Source organism: Ovis aries, chromosome 1, assembly GCF_016772045.2.
Source record: "Ovis aries strain OAR_USU_Benz2616 breed Rambouillet chromosome 1, ARS-UI_Ramb_v3.0, whole genome shotgun sequence".
Taxonomy (NCBI): Eukaryota; Metazoa; Chordata; class Mammalia; order Artiodactyla; family Bovidae; genus Ovis; species Ovis aries.
In genome coordinates, this window is record NC_056054.1 from 174645008 (window position 1) to 174666398 (window position 21391).

The 21391-nt window shown below is 38.4% G+C and overlaps 1 protein-coding gene across 2 annotated transcripts in view; it reads left to right on the forward strand.

Annotated features, from left to right (window-relative positions):
* LOC101116441 (T-cell receptor-associated transmembrane adapter 1) overlaps positions 1-5221 on the forward strand; it is a 140540-nt gene extending 135319 nt beyond the window's left edge. For both annotated transcript variants that reach the window (XM_060417520.1, XM_004002901.6), the window contains one exon: positions 2549-5221. In XM_060417520.1, the coding sequence (XP_060273503.1) occupies positions 2549-2827 (279 nt within the window). In that variant the 3' untranslated portion in view covers positions 2828-5221. The remainder of the gene's footprint in view (positions 1-2548) is intronic.
* Positions 5222-21391: the final 16170 nt, after the last annotated feature.

The window sequence follows — 21391 nt, forward strand, 5'->3', positions numbered from 1 at the left end:
CTTTGTTACTGACTTTATTCTCTTCTATTACCAACAGGCTCTTCCATTGAGGCTGGGAAAGCCACAGGAGACCCAGATTTTCTTTCTCCCAAATCCAGGGAAAGATATCTTTTCTATTTCTGCATCTGTACCTCAGTCCCCAAAAGGCCAAGTAACTGGCTCTGCTGAAGTCATATGCCTACTCTTGGCCCAGCTTCTGTTGGCAGGAGGATGGGTAGTTTAATTGGTTCCAGCCTGGGTCGAATGCTTATTCCTGTGCTGAGATGGAATACAGCATTGTAATTGACAGGCTCTCCAGGACCAGATAGAGGAAGGAAATTTCCTAAAACAAAGTGGAGAATTTATTAAAGAAAGAGAATAGAATAAAGTGGTAGATAGTCAAAAAATTTACCCACCCCTCTCTATTACTGAATGCCCTTTGGTTATTTTGCTAACTTCACTGACATATTCTCTAGGCAAAGGCAAAGCAGCTTTTAAAACATGAGTTATGTTAAGAAAGCAGTGAAATGTCCAGTTTCCTTGAAATACAGAGTTTATGTAGGAGAGTACTGGGAATCAAATAGAAAGTGTGAATTATGAGCATAGGAAACCTTGAATGTTATGCTATAAAATTCAGACTCTAGGCTAAAGTTTCGGGGCCAGGATGGTAAAATATAAGTTATGCCTTAGGAAGATAATTTGAAAATAGTATATGGGCTAACTGTCAGAGTATAGAGATGCGATGGCAATGATACCCATTACCTATCTACAATTATCCAGAAATTATTTTAGAAATGAAGTCAGACCAAAGATACCAGAGAGGTTATAAATAGAACCATTCCCCTGCCTGGTAGAGGAGATAAGACTTTTTAACTTTTAGCATAAAACAAGTGCCAACAGGGAGAAGCTAATCCATGCATCGGGGGTTGTTAATCCAAATGTTGCTTCTTTACCCAAAACCCCACAAATTGATATAAGTTTGGCTTACGCTGAATGGTAAACTTTATCTTTGTTTATTCAATGGCTGTTCTAAAGTTTTAGCCTACAGCTCCATAATACCACCATACCTTGGACCTTATCTTGATTCGAAAACCAGGTTTGAACTGTGCAGTCTACTTAAACATTGTTTTTTTTCACTAGATGCATACTACAGAGCTATACAGCAAGGAGTTAGTTGAGTTTGTGGGTGCAGAACTGTGGATATGGAGGGCAGACTATAAAATTATATGTAATATTAAATTACATATAAATTATATGTATATTTAACCTGCTCAAGGGGTTGGCATCCCCCACTCCCACTTTGTTCAAGGGTCAAATGTAAATTACCTCCATTTGCTAATAACATTGTAAGATGCATGTTAAGTCACAGCAGTCATGTCCAACTCATTGCAGTTCTATGCATTGTAGCCCTCCAGGCTCCTCTATCCATGGAATTCTCCTGGCAAGAATACTGGAATGGGTTGCCCTCCTCCAGGGGAACTTCCCACCCAACATCCTAAGATAGGTACTCTCATTTGATAGCAAGAGGTTAAAAATATTGATAGTTAAAAAAAAACAAACAAAACAAAAACAAAAAACTGCCCAAGGTCCCATGATTAGAATGTCACAGCTGGAATTCAATCTTAAAACTTTCAAACACCAAATTCAAGATCTTGTCTTCCGGCTTATTGCTTTCTGCAAGTTTCTCTAGTCTCCTGCCCTTCTTAATCTAGTGCTGACCCAGCTTTAGGCCAGAGAGGACCTCCAGGCTTTCTTGGATGCAAATGAATCCAAGATAAACCTAAATGAGCTCAAAGAGGATCTGAGGACAGGTAGGCAGAAGGAAGTAATAGGGGAAAATGGGAAATGCAACTCTCGCCAAATGCTGGTCATGTAAATGGTTGTTGGTTGTTTAGTTGCCAAGCCATGTCCAACCATTGCAAGCCCATGGACTGTAGCCTGACAGGTTCCTCTGTCCATGGGATTTCCCAGGCAAGAATACTGGAGTGGGTTTCTCCAGGGGATCTTCCCAACCCAGAAATCAAAGCTGGGTCTCCTGCATTGCAAGTATCTTCTTTACTGACCGAGCCATCAGGGAAGCCCCAGTCATACAAATAAACCCTGTTAACCTTGTACTTCTGAGTCTCAAATGTAGAGAAAGTAGAGACTTTTGTGGGTATCAAATAACCAATTATTAAACATATGTAAAGCATATCTGATTGGTTATATTCCTTCCTGTCATGCTTTGTTCCCAGTTTAACAAATCAGAATATTGTTACTTGGTAGGTGAAATACAGGTCAGGCACTCCCTGAGGTGAATGCAGGGGGAGAAACTGGTTTAAAAAATCCATCTAAAAAGTTCATGTGTATTCTGAGTATAAGAAAGAAAACCGTTTTCTTTTAAGCATTTTCCACTTCAAAATCTTGAATTTACTATTTGTAGTTATCACTCTAATCGACAAATTTGGCAAATAAGGCCATGAAGACCAGAAAACAAACTTGCGTGTTTTTGGTAGGCTTTGGGGTTTCCCAGAGGTCAAAGTTAAAAGAATGGCTAACAGTGAAAACTTACCATGCCTTTCTCTTTTAGGAAACTGAAGGAAGGTTGTGCTATTCCTCATTAGATCACAACAATGAGGGGAAGCGAAGAAAGCCCAAGAAACAGAAAACTCATTTGTCAGACAAGGATGAAGAGGGGCAGATGCATGCAATGGATATCAGCCTTTCTAAGACCACTTTGGTGGACAGTTTCCCACCAGAAAGTGAGGAAATAGAGGAAAACATTCACGATGATCCCATCAGGCTGTTTGGATTGATCCGTGCACAGAAAGAAAATTTACACTCACTAGACTATGATCTAGCTCAGTGAACTGGCTCTTACTGGACATGTTTGTCAAAGAAATGAAGACCCATTTGACACAGCATGACTTGTCACGGTGATGATCTGATCGCCCGTTGGTGGGATGGTCGCTTACCTTTTATCCAGAGGTTATGTTATGCACGCCAAATGGAATACCATACAAATTAGCTATTTAGTTATTTGAATTCACTTAAAAAACACCTATGTAGTAAAATATAAATAAAATCAAGTTTACAGATTGATCCTGATAGAAGCCATAACTTCAAAACAATACTCAGTGACATAAACCTCCCCCGAAAAAAGGTTTTAAGTATATGCTCTTGATCATGTTGAAAGAAGTCAATATATATTTTTAAAGTTCTCCTTTCTGAATGTGAAATACCCCATAATTGGAGAATTTTTCTGATTGAAAGGCATAGGAGGCATTTAAACTTATTTCTAAGAGTAAAAGGATAAGCTTCTTAATATTTTCCACAAATGGAAATTTTAGTTCTAGAAATTATAAAATTAATCCATACTCCTTATAACAATAAATAGTATGAAAAATAATTTAGATATTCTACTAGCCAGAGATAATTGCCATGATCAACTTTCTATATATTCTTTTAGATATTTTTCTCGGCATGACCATACATATACCCATATATAGGCCCACTAGCTTTTGAATTTACTAAAAGAGGGAATGATGATTGTACACATATTATTTAAACATTTTTCACTTAATATATCATAAATTTCTTTCCACTGTTATTTTTAACTACAACTAACTATAGTTAATAATTTTAATTTAATGACTACATAGTATTTCATTGATGATTGTACCAAAACTTAAATAATTTTGAAGTACATTTAGCTCATTTCCAGTCTCTGGGTTTTTTTTGTTTGTTTGTTTGTTTTTTGCTTTTACAAATAACATTTTAATGAGAATCCATCTTTGCACATGTTTGGTACTTGTCTGACTTCTCGTGGCTAAATGTCCAGGAAAAGGATTGCTGCTTTAAAAGGTGTGCATTGCGTAAGTCTCTATAGATTATATTCCTGAAAGGCTAAGAGTTAGGTCAAAGTGTGTGCCCTGTTTAAATGCTAATAAGTGCTCTTAAATTGCTCTCCAAATTTTTTTTTCTAAAATGCTTTCTATCTCGCTCCATTTGGAGTAGACAATTGGGTCGAAATCACTGAACAACAACATTATACTTGACAGCTATTGCTCCTGCCCTCTGACCAGAGCTTAGAAGATTTTAGTGACTCTTCAGTTATGCGTGGAGCTCCCGTGGCTGTTGATATCATAAGTTAGGCAATGACCATGGAAACAGACTCTGCACCCACTGAACTAGACTAGGATAGAAGATGAGTATTAGGTTAAAGAGAAGCATAGCTACTAGTAAAAAAAAATACTATTAAGAGAAATGAATGAGAGACAATAACAGCGAGAGGGCATCTCTGAAGGAAATCTTAATTCTGAGAACTGAACAATGAGAAGGAACCACCCACATAAAAGGAGGAAGAAAGAGCACATTTTGTGTAAAGCTTCTATCCCTATTTGGAAGTGCCTACTTCTATCAATAATTATTTTCCATTATGAATCTGTAGAAAAATAAATGCTGATTATAAAATATTTTAAGTTGTCCACAATGCCATAGAAAAGACAAAAAATATTAATATCTAAGCTCAGAAGAAGTCAGGTTTCTGATTCCAAAGAACTGAAATGAAATTAACAATACATATTGACTTTGTGTTTAATGTTTAATTTAAAATAAAATTTTGGCTATCATGTTTATGTTGTTACATGTTTATATAGTACCATAGTTCAATAGAAATAAAGTTAGATTGTGATTACAGCAACTATTTTTTCCTATAACTATTCCACAGGATTCACTTGTATTATTTACCTGGCATCTAGAAATATTTGAATTTTTTGCCTCTGGTTTATATCATTTGAATTCTAAAATATTTTGAGGTTTTATGTACCAGATATATCTGATGCACATTAGGAAGATTTTTAGCTACAAATTTAAATTCTTTAATAAATATAAGGCTCTTTAAGTTACCTATTTCTTACTGTGTGATCTTGGTGAATGTGTCTTTTGAGGAATTTGTTAAATTTATCAGCATTAAGTTGTCCAAATACTATTATTCTTTTAATATCTGTAGAATTTGTAGTGACTTTTCTTTTATACCGATAATTTGTTAATTTTTACCCATATAGAGGTTTGTTAATTTTGATTCCCTGAAAAAGTTTCTGTTCGATTTCCTATTGTTTTTACATTTTCTGTTTCATTGACTTACCCTCTGATCTATATTATATCCTTTCTTTTGCCTATTTTATGTTTCATTTTTCTTTTTTAAAAAAAACATTTTAAGGTGGAACCTGAGGTCATTAATATAAAACTTTTCTTATCTAAAGTAGTCAGTCTCATAAATTTTCCCCTTTCTAAAATATTGTTTTGCTGTATCCCACAAATTTTGATGTTTTCACACTCATTTATTTCAAATACTTTCAATTTCCCTTTTGATTTCTTAAGCAACGGGTTACTTATAAATGTATTTTATAGTTTCCGATATTTCTGTCGTTGACTCCTAAATTAATTCTATTGTGGTCATAGAACATATAACTTGAATCTTTTTATATTTATTGTGGCTTTACTGTCAGAATACAGTCTATCTTGGTGGGTAACAGTGTGTACTTGAAAAATGTATGTTCTATTGATAGAGTGTTCTGTAAGTGTCAGTTAGGTCAATTTGGTTGATAGAGTTATTCAAGTCTTCCAGGTGGCACTAGCGGTGAAGAATGGCCCGGCCAATACAGAAGACACAGGAGCTGTGGGTTCAATCCCTGGGTCAGGAAGGTCCCCTGGAGGAGGCCCTGGCATCCCACTCCAGTATACTTGCTGGGAGAACCCTGTGGACAGAGGAGCCTGGTGGGCTACAGACTGTGGGGTGGCAAACAGTTGGGCACAACTGAAGTGGATGAGCATGCACACATGCATAGCCTCACTGATTTTGCCTATGTGTTCTATCAGTTATTGAGAGGAGATTGTTGAAACCTGACTGTATTTGTACTTTTGTCTATTTCTCTGTACTAGTCTATCAGTTATCACTTCATGCTTTTTAGAGCTCTATTATTATTAGGGCATACATGTTCAGAGCATTATTTGAGATGAATTTAATCTTTATCATTATGATATAACCATCTTCATCCTTGGTAGTATTGTTTTCTCTGCAATCTACTGCGTCTAGTATTAATATTGTTATTTTAGCTCTTTTGATTAATGTTAACATGATATCTTTTTATATCTTTTCAACCTAGTTATTTCTTTTATGCTTAAAGTGCACTTTTTGTGGGCCAGATATAGTTTTGCTTTTTTAAAAAATCCAGTCTGAAAATCTATCATTTAATTGGGGTGTTTATTTTCATTTAGTGCAGTTATTGATATTATTGGGTTCAAAGCAACACTTTTGATATGTTTATTTGTCTCATCTGTTCTTGTTTTCTTCTTTTTATGACAGCTTCTAGATTATATCAGTATTTTATGATTCCATTTTATTTTCATGGCTGGATTATTGGTTATAAATCTGTTATTTTAGTATTATATATCATTACAAACTTTCACATTTCAGCTGAAAAAATGTAAAGAAAACAGAGAACATTTTGACTCAAAAACCAGATGAATTCCACAGTCTTAAGATTTTCACTGAAAATGTCTTAAGGTTCCAAAAAGTTCAACTCAAATCTCAAGAGTAGGAGCAGTAACTCATTTTCCTTTGGTATTAAAGGATTTATTTCTAGCAGATTAAAGGCAGTATGATTAGTTTTGACATATACTTAAATCTCTGAGGTTTTGTCTTCATTTGATAAAAAGAATTGATAATTTATATTAAGACAGTGAAAAACAAGAACATTAAAATTTACAGAAGATAATAAGACAAATTCAACAGATGCAGTAGTAATGATGCTTGTGTTCCTTTAACCTCATTGAAGAAGCCATCCTGCCTACTCACAGCTTCTACTAAGTTATGGCTGACTATCTGAAGTGGGTACCTGAATCAAGATAGCTGTCTAATCTATAGATTGGTGTAGAAGATGCACTATCAGCGGGGGCAGAGCCAACAGGATGCTATTAAAGAGAATTTGGTGCTTGATAAACAAGGCACAATTGCAAGGGGGTAGAAACTAAGAGTAAACACAAGAAGATTGTTGCTAGAGAATGGAATTCAAGACTCTGATCAATCAGAAAATCATAACAACTCTTATTTATTAAGAACTTACTAAGTGCAAGACACTGGGCTAAGTACTTACCTGCATATCTAATTTAATCACGTAACACCCTAAAAGATGGATGCTGTTATAATCTTACATATGAGAAAACCAAGGCTGATAAAGATTAACTTGCCCAATATTTCACAAATATAGATTCAGAATTTAAATAGCAGTCCAAGTGCAGAGCTGGATAAGTTGAGAAATTGATCCCTTCAGGTGGTTAAAAGCACCTTAGGCCCAAGTTTTGGATTGTCCTTGGTGAAGTGAAGCAGCTCAGTTGTGTCCGACTCTTAGGGACCCCATGGACTTCAGCATACCAGGCTCCCCCATCCACTGGGTTTTCCAGGCAAGAGTACTGGAGTGGGGTGCCATTCTCCGATAATCATCTCTACTTTAAATATATTGGTTTTCTCATATTTAAAAGTAAAAAAGGTTAACTAAGACAAATTGAAGAAAAAGTATTAGAAATGTTGAAAAATAGTAAAAATCTATTGTAGTTTTCACCAACTAAGAACGTCTCTAATTTAGGATGAATCTAAATATAAATCCATGTAAATGAGAGTTTGCGGCTTTTAATAAACACCAAGACATCTGCCACTACAGTTTCATATTAAAGTGTTTTCACAGGCAAGCATTTTATTAATGCCACTTGCTTTTAAATGCCTTCCCTTTAATAGTCTTCTATCCCAATTTTAGGGGAAAGAGAGCTCATCACTTTAGTGACTTTGGATGCTAAAGTCATATTCACACCTATAAAAGACAAAACCCAAAACAAACTGGCAAGAAAGTTTTCAATGTTACAGGCAACACCTGGTTTTGTGCCCAGTTTTGTCTAATATTGAACATGGGTGTGGAAAGCTATCTCATTTAGAAATTTTTATTTAAACCAAAATGGAAAGGATGGAATAAGTGTTTCAGTCAGTACTATCTTTGGCCACTTCTGATATAATTAACTCTCTTAACAAGTCAGTATCCATCACCAAACTTGAGAATTAGACATTTGGTTTGGTTTACATCTAAATTGATTGAGATAGTAGATTAAAAAACTGGTCCAAGTGTTGAGTAATAAAAATGTACCATTAGCATTTTAACTTGAGAAGGCAATGGCACCCCAGTACTCCTGTACTCCAGTACTCCTGCCTGAAAATCCCATGGATGGAGAAGCCTGGTGGGCTCCAGTCCATGGGGTTGCTAGAGCTGGACACGGCTGAGTGACTTCACTTTCACTTTTCACTTTCATGCATTGGAGAAGGAAATGGCAACCCACTCCAGTATGCTTGCCTGGAGAATCCCAGGGATGGGGGAGCCTGGTGGGCTGCTGTCCATGGAGTCACACAGAGTTGGACACAACTGAAGCAACTTAGCAGCAGCAGCATTTTAACTTAAAATGTATAAACATCTTTTATTAAACGTTTGATGTAGGCCCAAGGCCATTTCTTAAGAAAGTCTATGATGGGAGTTTCATGCTATCTTTCTTATATAAATCTCACTATCCATAAAATAATGTCTATAGCCCCAGTTTTAGTTTCTTTAAAGTGAAATAAGAAACATCTGTGATGAAATCAAAGTGCAGAATTCCTCTAGACCTTTTCTTCCAAGATTTTTATGGGAACTTTACCCACATCTAAATTGGCAGCAATTTTTAAGCAAGTCACATTTTTTTCTTTGCAAAACAGCAAGCTTATTTATCATTCAGAAAGTTCTAGCCATACTCATATATCATTAGGACACATAATAGTTGTCTTATATAATTATAATAACAAGTATAGCTAGCAAGTTTATAAGACAAACACCACTGACTCTTGCAGGTCAGGAAGCAACAGTTAGAACTGGACATGGAACAACGGACTGGTTCCAAATAGGAAAAGGAGTATGTCAAGGTTGTATATTGTCACCCTGCTTATTTAACTTATATGCAGAGTACATCATGAGAAATGCTTGACTATAGGAAGCACAAGCTGGAATCAAGATTGCCGGGAGAAATATCAGTAACCTCAGATATGCAGATGACATCACCCTTATGGCAGAAAGTGAAGAAGAACTAAAGAGCTTCTTGATGAAAGTGAAAGAGGAGAGTGAAAAAGTTGGCTTAAAACTCAACATTCAGAAAACTGAGATCATGGCATCCAGTCCCATCACTTCATGGCAAATAGATAGGGAACCAGTAGAAACAGTGCCTGACTTTATTTTTCTGGGCTCCAAAATCACTGCAGATGGTGACTGCAGCCATGAAATTAAAAGACGCTTACTCCTTGAAAGGAAAGTTATGACCAACCTAGATAGCATATTAAAAAGCAGAGACATTACTTTGTCAACAAAGGTTTGTCTAGTCAAGGCTATGGTTTTTCCAGTGGTCATGTATGGATGTGAGATTTGGACTGTAAAGAAAGCTGAGTGCCGAAGAATTGATGCTTTTGAAGTGTGGTGTTGGAGAAGACTCTTGAGAGTCCTTGGGACTGCAAGGAGATCCAACCAGTACATCCTAAAGGAAATCAATCCTGGGTGTTCATTGGAAGGACTGATGTTAAAGCTGAAACTCCAATAGGTTGGCCACCTGATGTGAAGAGCTGACTCACTGGAAAAGACCCTGATGCTGGGAAGGATTGAGGGCAGGAGGAGAAGGGGATGACAGAGGATGAGATGGTTAGATGGCATCACCGGCTCAATGGACATGAGTTTGGGTAAACTGTGGGAGTTGGTGAGGGACAGGGAGGTCTGGCATGCTGCGGTTCATGAGGTCGCAAAGAGTCGGACATGACTGAGTGAACTGAACTAAACTGACTCTTGGGAAGTCTACAACCATGGTGGTGGGACAAATTTCAGCTGACTGTAAGTGTTATATAGGCTGTTATCACAGAAGCAATAGCAGCATCTGAAAATCTACCAACAGAAAAATTAATTTCTGAACTAAGCATTATTATGTTTTTGTATTCTTCAAAAGAACGGAGAGAATACTATTGAGCCAGCAGAGGCAAACTGCCAGTAGTCCTCTAGCCTTCATAATCCCATTTATTCTTTCTCGATACAGAATCTTGATTTTTTAACTGGTGACCAAGTCGGCCTTAGGGCTTTCCAGTTTGCTCAGTGGTAAAATAATCTGCCTGCCAAAGCAGGAGACACAGGTTTGATTCCCTGGGACAGAAAGATCCCCTGGAGGAGGAAATGGCTACCCATCCCAGTATTCTTGCCTGGAGAATTCCATGGACAGAGCCTGGTGGGCTACAATCCAGGGGGTTGCAAAGAGTTGGGCACAGCTGAGCACACATGCAAACAGGACTTAACATACCATATCATTTATAAGTGGAATCTAAAATATGATACAAATAAATTTACAAAACCAATCATAGACACAGAAAACAAACTTATGGTTACCAAAAGGGAAATGGGATGAGGGTGGTATAATTTGGAGTTAAAAACTGTATAGCACAGGGAACTATCTAATAACCTATAATAAACCATAATAGAAAATATGAAAAATCATGTATAAATATGTATATATATATATTTATTTACATATGTATGTGTATATAAAACTGAATCACTTTGCTGTACACCAGAAATTAACACAATGTCGTAGGTCAACTATACTTCAATTAAAAAGATGTGATGGATGATTTTGAACAGCCATGTTAGATCACAGGATGGATGCCACAGGCTAAGGATGGCAGCCACAGGCTAAGGATTGCAGAGAAACAACAGGAAGCATGTAAGCCTCTAACACATGAAGCATCACTCCAACCTTGGGCCAACTATATCCAGCTTTCTTAAAGTGAGAGAAATTTGTTTTACTTAAGCCATTGCTATTTTGAGTTTTCTGTTTACTTCCAGGTGGGCCTTATCTAAGTCATGTATCCACAAATACATTGGTTTCACTTTTTACCTAACTTTTCTCCAAGATGAAATATGGAATGCTAAAATTGTGTCCTTTAGGGTGCAGGGAAGTTTGTAAAATGAGATCCACTGACATACATTCATGGTTAGTATCTGTTTTATACTACTCAGAATAATCTTAGAGATCATAGAAAAGCCACATTTTAGGAAGAAAAATGCATATTGAAATTCCTCACATATGCATAAGCTTGTTTCTTCTCCTTTTAAATTTAGCCTATTACATATGATTTTGAAGACTACACTTGCATACCTTTATTGGTTATTACAAGTTCAGAGGAAACAAAAGAACTGTGCCTTAAGGAGATCACTGAAAATTCAGCAAGACATTTACAGACATCTTAAATAGATATTAAAACAACCAATTTTAAAAGACCAACAATTATCCCTTAACTGATTATACTTCATTCACTCTAAATATTACTATAAAATTGTTAGGACAATAACATTTGCTGTATTTTTAATTACCGAGTTGGTATCAGTTTGACCTAATTCAGTCAGTTTAGCTGGCTCTGAAAGACAAGGTTCCAGCAAAGATGTAAATCAAGCGGCCTGCAGAGTCCAACTCTGTTACAGGTCAGAGCAAGCAATGGAGATGTGAGGTGATCAGATTCTAACAAGGAGGAAGGCAGGTCTGCAGCCTCTTGCAGGGCACTTAGGCAAGCGAGTTTCCTTCATCCTCCAGCCAGGAGTGCTGCAGTGTCCTCTGCTCTGTAGTTTTGAAACTTTAATTATCCTGAAAAGAGGAATACCTTTTCCTGGATCTGTTGACATCGTCTTGTCAATTTTGTCGTTCTCGCATACTTTGCACTCAATGAGGAACGGCACATATCTCATTTGCAGAATCAGAATGTGGAAGATTAATGCTATATGCATCCTCTCTCACTGTTAATAAATACAATCCCATTCATCTCTTATTCCATTTTTGCAAGTAAAAATGAGGTTGCAGACCTGCTTTTTACTTTTTATGCTAAGTAATGCAGTTTACAAAGACTCGCATTAAAAAAGTAGAAGTCTTCACAATTAACAAGAGTCTAAAAGAAATGATGTCCCTTCTCTCCTGAAGTTACAGAAAGAGAGCTTTCTACATCATAAAACAAATTCAAATAGTCTGATTTGATAAAGTATTAAATAGAGAGTATTCACAAGAATATCAGTCGCGTTTCCTGTGCAACAAGGGGATTTGTGAATATTCATAACTGTTCTATTAATATAAATTTGTCCTTGGAAGCAGCATTTAAAGATAAGATTCTTATAAGACTTTGAAGACTTTAGAGATTGTTGCCATGCCCTGTAATAACAATAACCAAAAGAAATCTGCAGTTCTGATTAGTTATTTTACCCAAACTGATAGTATTATAACTGTCTTCTCAGTGTTTTTTAAGATTGTATTAGGTTGGTGCAAAAGTAATTGTGGTTTTGCATTGTTGAACTTTGCAATGATATTGGAATACATCCTTAAATAAATATGGTTATGTTATACATCATTTTAATGCCCATTTCTCACTTTGTTTTTTTGCTAATGGCTTATTACTTGCTGTTTATTCTAGACTATAGAAATGATGTTAGACAAAAAACAAATCTGAGCAATTTTCTTATTTGAATTCAAAATGGTTTGCAAAGCAGCAGAGACAAATTGCAACATCATCAACAACAACATCAACATCAACAACAATTGGCTCTGGAACTGCAAATGAATGTACAGTGCAGCGGTGGTTCACGAAGTTTGTAAAGGAAATGAGAGCTTGAAGATGAGGAGCATAGTGGCTGGCCATTGGAAGTTAACAATGATCAACTTAGAGGATCATCGGAGCTGATCCTTTTAGAACTACATGAGAAGTTGCTGAAGAACTCAGCGTTGACCACTCTAGAGTTGTTCAGCATTTGAAGCAAATTGGAAAGGTGAAAAAGCTCAATAAATGGGTGTCTCATGAGCAAGTTTAAAAAATTGTCATTTTGAAGTATCTTCTCTTATTCTATGCAACAACAATGAATCATTTCTCAATTGGATTTTGATGTGTGACAAAGTGTATTTTATACATCAACAAACAATGAGCAGCTCACTTCTCAAAGCCAAACTTGTGCCAAGAAAAGATCATGGTGACTGTTTGGTGGTCTGCTGCTGGTCTGATCTACTACAGCTTTCTGAATCCTGGTGAAATCATTACATCTGAGAAGTATGCTCAGCAAATTGATGAAATGCACTGAAAACTGTAATGCCTGAAGCCAGCATTGGTCAACAGAAAGGACTCAATTATTTTCCATGACAATGCCCAACCACAGGTTACACAACTAATTGCTTCAAAAGTTTTGAATTGAAGAATTATGCACAAAGAATTGAAGCAATTGCATAATTGCTTCAAAAGTTGAACAAATTGGGTTACGCCTCATCTGCCATATTCACTTGACCTCTTGCCAACCGAGTACCACTTCAAGTATCTTGACAACTTTTTGTAGGGAAAATGCTTCTACAACCAGCAGGAGGCACAAAATGCTTTCCAAGGGTTCAGCAAATCCTGAAGCATGCATTTTTACACTACAGGAATATACAGACATTTCTTGTTGGCAAAAATTTTGATTGCAATGGTCCCTGTTTTTATTAGTAAAGATGTATTTGAGCCTAGTTGTGATTTAAAATTCACGTCCAAAACTTCAATTATTTTTGTACCAACTTTAGAAATACTTGTCATATTAGTAAGTCACATCAGGAAATAATCACTAGCATTTTCCAATTTTGTCACAATCATGATCAAAAACTTAAAGCCAATGACTGCAATTTTTCTTGTTTTAACTAGGAGACTGAATCAACTAACTTATGAGGAATAATATTTTGCAAATATTTTGAGAATGGAGGAATAATCCACCTATAAGTGTCCTACAAGTAATATATCAAAAAAAAAAAGGATACAAAAGTTGAAAATAAAGATTAAAAACAGATATAATAAGCAAATAACATAAAATAAATTGATAGTTACAATAGTGTTAGGCAAAACAGACATGACAACAGAAAGCAATAATAAAGCACAGCAATTGGTAAACTTAACATTTAGTAAGAATATATAGTGTTTCTAATTTGTGTGAAGAAAGCTGAGCACTGAAGAATTGATGCTTTTGAACTGTGGTGTTGGAGAAGACTCTTGAGAGTCCCTTGGACTGTAAGGAAATCCAACCAATCCATCCTAAAGGAGATCAGTCCTGGGTGTTCATTGGAAGGACTGATGTTGAAACTGAAACTCCAGTACTCTGGCTACCTGATGTGAAGAGCTGACTCATTGGAAAAGACCCTGATGTTGGGAAAGATTGAAGGCAGGAAGGAGAAGGGGATGACAGAGGATGAGATGGCTGGATGGCATCACTGACTCGATGGATGTGAGTTTGAGTGAACTCCAGGATTTGATGATGGACAGGGAGGCCTGGCGCACTGCGGTTCATGGGGTCGCAAAGAGTCAGACACGACTGAGAGACTGAACTGAACTGAACTTAATATCATAAAGCCAAAATTTACAGAACCAAAAAGAGAAAGTATAAAAGTAAGACTCTGAGGAGGAAATTTTCCCTCTACTCTTACTGGTTCTTTTGGCTGGTGTAATAATTGAAATAAGACAGATTAATAGGAGAAAAGTCAATTTAGCTTTGTAACTATGGGGTCCCCCCAAAACCTGAGACTCAGAGAAGGTACCAAAGCCAAGAAGGAAGCTTTCATACATTTTAGACAAAGAAACAATAAATTTGTGAGGAACTGACAAGACAAAGAAGCTTAGGTCTGAGTACTAATTAGTGAAGAATCTAACAGAATTTGTTTACACAGCCTTCTCAGCCCTAATTCCCTGTCTCTGGTGATAAGGATGTCTCTCTACATCCTGTTACAGGGAGGCTACCTTTCTCATGGGAGATTTATCTCCTACTTTCAGGGGAACAAAGGAAGGGGACAAAGAGGGTCAGAGTGTCCTTCTGGCACTGGCTGTTTCTTAGATAATTTTAAAATAATCAATATGCCACTTTGGCATATTTTGTCATGACCTGCCCTGAGCCACATCAACTTAAACACAATTTTCTCTGTAATTTATGGATTAATACACAAAGAAATCAATAAGGATTTGGAAGATGTAGAAAATATTGTTAATATTGACTCAATGAAAAACTTATAAGCTGCTGTGCTCTGGCAAACTGTTATGCTGTGAAAGGGTTATAACTTGGTCCAGATCTTAAGTCTCTCTGCCCTAGGAGTGCTGAAGTAGGTGTCCTGAGCCTCTCAGACCAGTCTCATCTGATCTCAAGTAACCCCACTCATTTATGCTACTAATACATGATATGAAAACATCTGAGGGACTGAGAAGTGGGCTTTTATAGAAAACTATATTCAGTAACCAGATATTTTCAGGAACACATAGAACAGTTATGAAAATTATTGACCACATTCTAAGCCATAAACTAAGCCTTGGTATACGTCAAAAAAGCAGAATTACAGACACATTCTTTGACAATTAAGAAAGAAGTTGTTTTGTTAAAAAATAAGTTTAAAAGGTAAGTAAATTTGGAAATGATAAACACATTTTTAAATATCCCATGGATAAAAGAATAATGAAAGTTAAAACTGAGAGGTAAAGCTGAACTATGATTCCACCTACTTTTGGGTTGTTTTAATTGATACTTAGAAGGAAATGTAGTCTTAAAAGCTCATGTTAAAAAATAGGGTGAAAACCAAGCATTAAATATCAACTATAAAATGTTGGCGATAAACAAGAGTCTAAATAGAGATGTAAACAAAGAGCAGCAATTCATTAGGAAAAGATATAGAATTTGCAAAGCCAAAATTGATTCTTTGATAAGGTATAATGTCAATACTTTCAAGCTTCTATATCAGTGATCTGCAACTGAGAGCAATTTTGCTTTCCTCATCTTCCAACCCTTCCCCAGGGAACATCTGGCGAAGACTGAAGACAAACTGTGATTGGAAATACAACCTGAGGTGGGGTGTGTCACTGGAATATGGTGGGTAGAGTCCAAAGATGATGCTGAAAATCCTGCATGTGGGCTTCCCTGGTGGCTCATTGTCAAAGAATCTGCCTGACAATGCAGGAAACACAGGTTCAATCCCTGATCCGAAAGAGTCCCACATGCCACACAGCTAAACTAGTGTGCCACAACCATTGAGCCTGGGCTCTAGAGTCCAAACTGCAGCTACTGAGGTTCGTGTCTCAAGCCCCAACTACTGCTACAACCACTGAAGCTCAAGTGCCTGAAGAACCTAAGCCACCCCATTTTGTTAAAAAAAGACTCCATTTTAGAGTTCTGAGGAAAGAGTCTTTGGAAATCCCCTGACCTCACCCCACCACCTGCGAGCCAATAGATCCCAGATCAGGATCTCCTGACTTTACGTTCAGGACTTATGACCTGCCCAGGAAATTCAAATTAAGCCCGGGAAATGGGAATCAATCAGAACCCGTGGCCAGCCAGGGAAATGAAAACCAATCAGAACCCAACACCTAACCCTTCCACAGAAGGTAACCAATTAGACATCTCCCAACCTGGAAACTCCCATTTTTTGAATTTTTCGCATGAGAATACCCTAAATAAGCAATGTAACCCAGAGTTCAGGGCTCCTCTCCTTAGCTGCTGCATTGGTAATGGCGGGAGCCCCAGCTCGAGCTTGGTAACAAAAACTTTCTAGCTTTTGCATCGGATACCGGCTCTCTGGTGGTCACTGGGAGATTTTTCGACTTGGGCATAACACCTACAGCCCATGCTCTACCACAGGAGAAGCTACTGCAGTGTGAAGCCTGCACACGGCAACTAGAGTAGCCCCACTCACCGAAAACTAGAGAAAAGCCTGTGCAGCAGTGAAGACCCAGCACAGCCAATACATTAAAAAATATATATTTTTAAAATCCTGCAATGCGCAGGACAGCTCCTATTAACAAAGAATCATTGACCCAAAAGGTCAAAGTTGAGAAATCCTATTCAGTTAAATGGATTAAGTATAGGGAGAAGCCATAATACACAATATTAGGAATGAAAAGGGGCTCATGTCCACAAATATAGAAAAATATTAAGATAATTAGACTCTTAACATTGGTGATATAAGATGAAGGGGTAGAGGGATGTATGCTCATCTTCTCCTGTGAGAACTCCAAAACTACAACTCGCTGCTGAATAACTGTCGACTGGAGAATATTGGATCCTACCAACAAAAGATATCCCACATCCAAGGGCAAAGGAGAAGCCCCAGCAAGATGGTAGGAGGGGAAAAATCACATTTAGAATCAAACCCCTTATCTGCCAGAGATGCTCAGAGGGCTCAAACAAACTTTGTGTGCACCAGGACGCAGAGACCCCACAGAGACTGAGCCAGACTGTGTTTCAGTGTCTTCTGCGAAGATATGGGTAAGCAGTAGCCTGCCGCAGGATCAGGGGCAGGGGCTCAGGGCACAGCAGACCAGGGTATGGCACAAGCCCTCTTGAAGGAGGTCGCCATTAACCTCTCTATAGGGCTGCCAGAACTTACACAGGACTGGGGAAACAGATGCTTAGAGGGCACAACTAGAATCTTGTGCACACCAGGACCCAGGAGAAGGGAGCAGTGACCACACAAGAGACTGAACCAGACGTGCCCGTGAGTGTCCAGGAATCTCTGGCAGAGGTCGACAGTGGCCAGCTGCAGGGTCAAGGGCTCTGAGAGCAGCAGTGCCTGCATGGAACCTTTTGAAGGAAGTCTCCATTATCTCCCTTACCTTCACCATAGTTTGGCCTCAGGTCAAATAACAGGGAGGGAACACAGCCCCACCCATCAACAGAAAATTGGATTAAAGATTTACTGAGCTTGAAAGATGATGCTGTGAAAGTGCTGCACTCAATATGCCAGCAAATTTGGAAAACTCAGCAGTGGCCACAGGACTGGAAAAGGTCAGTTTTCATTCTAATTCCAAAGAAAGGCAATGCCAAAGAATGCTCAAACTACCGCACAATTGCACTCATCTCACATGTTAGTAAAGTAATGCTCAAAATTCTCTTCAGCAATATGTGAACCGTGAACTCCCTGATGTTCAAGCTGGTGTTACAAAAGGCAGAGGAACCAGAGATCAAATTGCCAACATCCACTGGATCATGGAAAAGCAAGAGAGTTCCAGAAAAACATCTATTTCTGCTTTATTGACTATGCCAAAACCTTTGACTGTGTGGATCACAATAAACTGGAAAATTCTGAAAGAGATGGGAATACAGACCACCTGACCTGCCTCTTGAGAAACCTATATGCAGGTCAGGAAGCAACACTTAGAACTGGGCGTGGAACAACAGACTGGTTCCAAATAGGAAAAGGAGTATGTCAAGGCTGTATATTGTCACCCTGCTTATTGAACTTCTATGCAGAGTACATCATGAGAAACGCTGGACTGGAAGAAACACAACCTGGAATCAAGATTGCCGGGAGAAAAATCAATAACCTCAGATATGCAGATGACACCACCCTTATGGCAGAAAGTGAAGAGGAGCTAAAGAGCCTCTTGATGAAAGTGAAAGAGGAGAGTGAAAAAGTTGGCTTAAAGCTCAACATTCAGAAAACAAAGATCATGGCATCCAGTCCCATCACTTCATGGGAAATAGATGGGGAACAAGTGGAAACAGTGTCAGACTTTATTTTGGGGGGGCTCCAAAATCACTGCAGATGGTGACTGCAGCCATGAAATTAAAAGACGCTTACTCCTTGGAAGAAAAGTTATGACCAACCTAGATAGTATATTCAAAAGCAGAGATATTGCTTTGCCGACTAAGGTCCATCTAGTTAAGGCTATGGTTTTTCCTGTGGTCATGTATGGATGTGAGAGTTGGACTGTGAAGAAGGCTGAGTGCCAAAGAATTAATGCTTTTGAACTGTGGTATTGGAGAAGACTCTTGAGAGTCCCTTGGACTGCAAGGAGATACCACCAGTCCATTCTGAAGGAGATCAGCCCTGGGTGTTCTTTGGAAGGAATGATGCTAAAGCTGAAACTCCAGTACTTTGGCCACCTCATGTGAAGAGTTGACTCATTGGAAAAGACTCTAATGCTGGGAGGGCTTGGGGGCAGGAGGAGAAGGGGACGATCAAGGATGAGATAGCTGAATGGTATCACGGACTTGATGGACGTGAGTCTGAGTAAACTCCGGGAGATGGTGATGGACAGGGAGGCTTGGCGTTCTGTGATTCATGGGGTCGCAAAGAGTTGGACATGACTGAGCGACTGAGCTGAACTGAGCATGCACCCACCCATCAGAACAAGACCCTGTTTCCCCCTCAGTCAGTCTCTCCAATCAGGAAGCTTCCATAAACCCCTTATCCATCAGAGGGCAGACAGAATGAAAACCACAATCACAGAAAACTAAACAAACTGATCACATGGACCACAGGCTTTTCTAACTCAATGAAACTATGAGCCATGCCATAAGGCCACCCAAGATGGTGGTCATGGTGGAGATTTCTGACAAAATGCGGTCCACTAGAGAAGGGAATGGAAAACCACTTCAATATTCTTGCCTTGAGAAATCCCATGAACAGTAAGAAAAGGCAAAAAGACAGGACATTGAAAGATGAAATACCCAGGTCACTAGGTGCCCAATATGCTACTGGAGAAGAGGGGAGAAATAACTCCAGACAGAATGAAGAGACAGAGCCAAAGCAAAAGCAACACCCAGTTATGGCTGTGACTGGTAATGGAAGTAAAGTCCGATGCTGTAAAGAGCAATGTTGCATAGGAACCTAGAATGTTAGGTCCATGAATCAAGGCAAATTGCAAGTGGTCAAACAGGAGATGGCAAGAGTGAACATTGACAGTTTCGGAATCAGTGAACTAAAATGTACTAGGATGGGTGAATTTAACTCAGACGACAGTTCTATCTACTACTGTGGGCAAGAATCCCTTAGAAGAAATAGAGTAACCATCATAGCAAACAAAAGACTCTTGGATGCAATCTCAAAAATGACAGAATAATTTCTGTTCATTTCCAAGGCAAAACACTCAATAGCACAGTAATCCAAGTCTATGCCCCAAACAGTAATGCTGAAGAAGCTGAAGTTGTATGGTCTAACACCCAAAAAAGATGTCCTTTTCATTATAATGGACTGGAATGCAAAAGCAGGATATCAAGAGATACCTGGAGTAACAGGCAAATTTGGCCTTGGAGGACAAAACGAAGCAGGTCCAAGGCTAACAGAGTTTGCCAAGAGAACACACTGGTCATAGAAAACACTCTCTTCCAACAAAAGAAGAGAAGACTCTACATATGGACATCACCAGATGGTCAATACTGCAATCAGATTGATTATATTCTTTGCAGCCAAAGATGGAGAAGCTCTATACAGTCAGCAAAAAAACAAGACCCGGAGCTAGCTGTGGCTCAGATCATGAACTCCTTATTGCCAAATCCAGACTTGAAAAAAGAAAGGAAAAGCACTAGACCATTCAGGTATGACCTAAATCAAATCCCTTATGATTATACAGTGGAAGTGAGAAATAGATTGAAGGGATTAGATCTGATAGACAGAGTGCCTGAAGAACTACGGACAGAGGGTTCATGACATTGTACAAGAGGCAGAGATAAAGACCATCCCAAGAAAAAGAAATGCAAAAATGCCAAATAGTTGTCTGAGGAGGCCTTAAAAATACCCAAGAAAAGAAGACAAGCTAAAGGCGAAGGAGAAAAGGAAAGATATACCCATTTGAATGCAGAGTTCCAAAGAATAGCAAGGAGAGATAAGAAAGCCTTTCTCGATGATCAATGCAAAGAAATAGAGGAAAACAATAGAATGGGAAAGACTAGAGATCTCTTCAAGAAAATTAGAGATACCAAGGGAACATTTCATGCAAAGATGGGCACAATAAAGGACAGAAATGGTAGGGACCTAACAGAAGCACAAGATATTAAGAGGTGGCAAGAGTACACAGAAGAACTATATAAAAAAGATCTTCATGACCCAGATAACCACAATGGTGTGATCACTCACCTAGAGTGAGACATTCTGGAATGCCAAGTCAAGTGGGCCTTAGGAAGCATCACTATGAACAAAGCTAGTGGAGGTAATGGAATTCCCACTGAGCCATTTCAAATCCTAAAAGATGATGCTGGGAAAGTGATACACTGAATATGCCAGCAAATTTGGAAACTCAGCAGTGACCACAGGACTGGAAAAGGTCAGTTTTCATTCCAATCCCAAAGAAGGGCAATGCCAAAGAATCTTCAAGTTCAGTTCAGTCGCTCAGTTGTGTCAGACTGTTTGTGACCCCATGGACTGCAGCACGTCAGGCTTCCCTGTCCATCACCAACTCCTGGAGCCTACTCAAACTCATGTCCATTGTGTCAGTGATGCCATCCAACCGTCTCATCCTCTGGCATCCCCTTTGCCTCTCGCCTTCAATCTTTCCCAGTATCAGGGTCTTTTCCAATGAGTCAGCTTT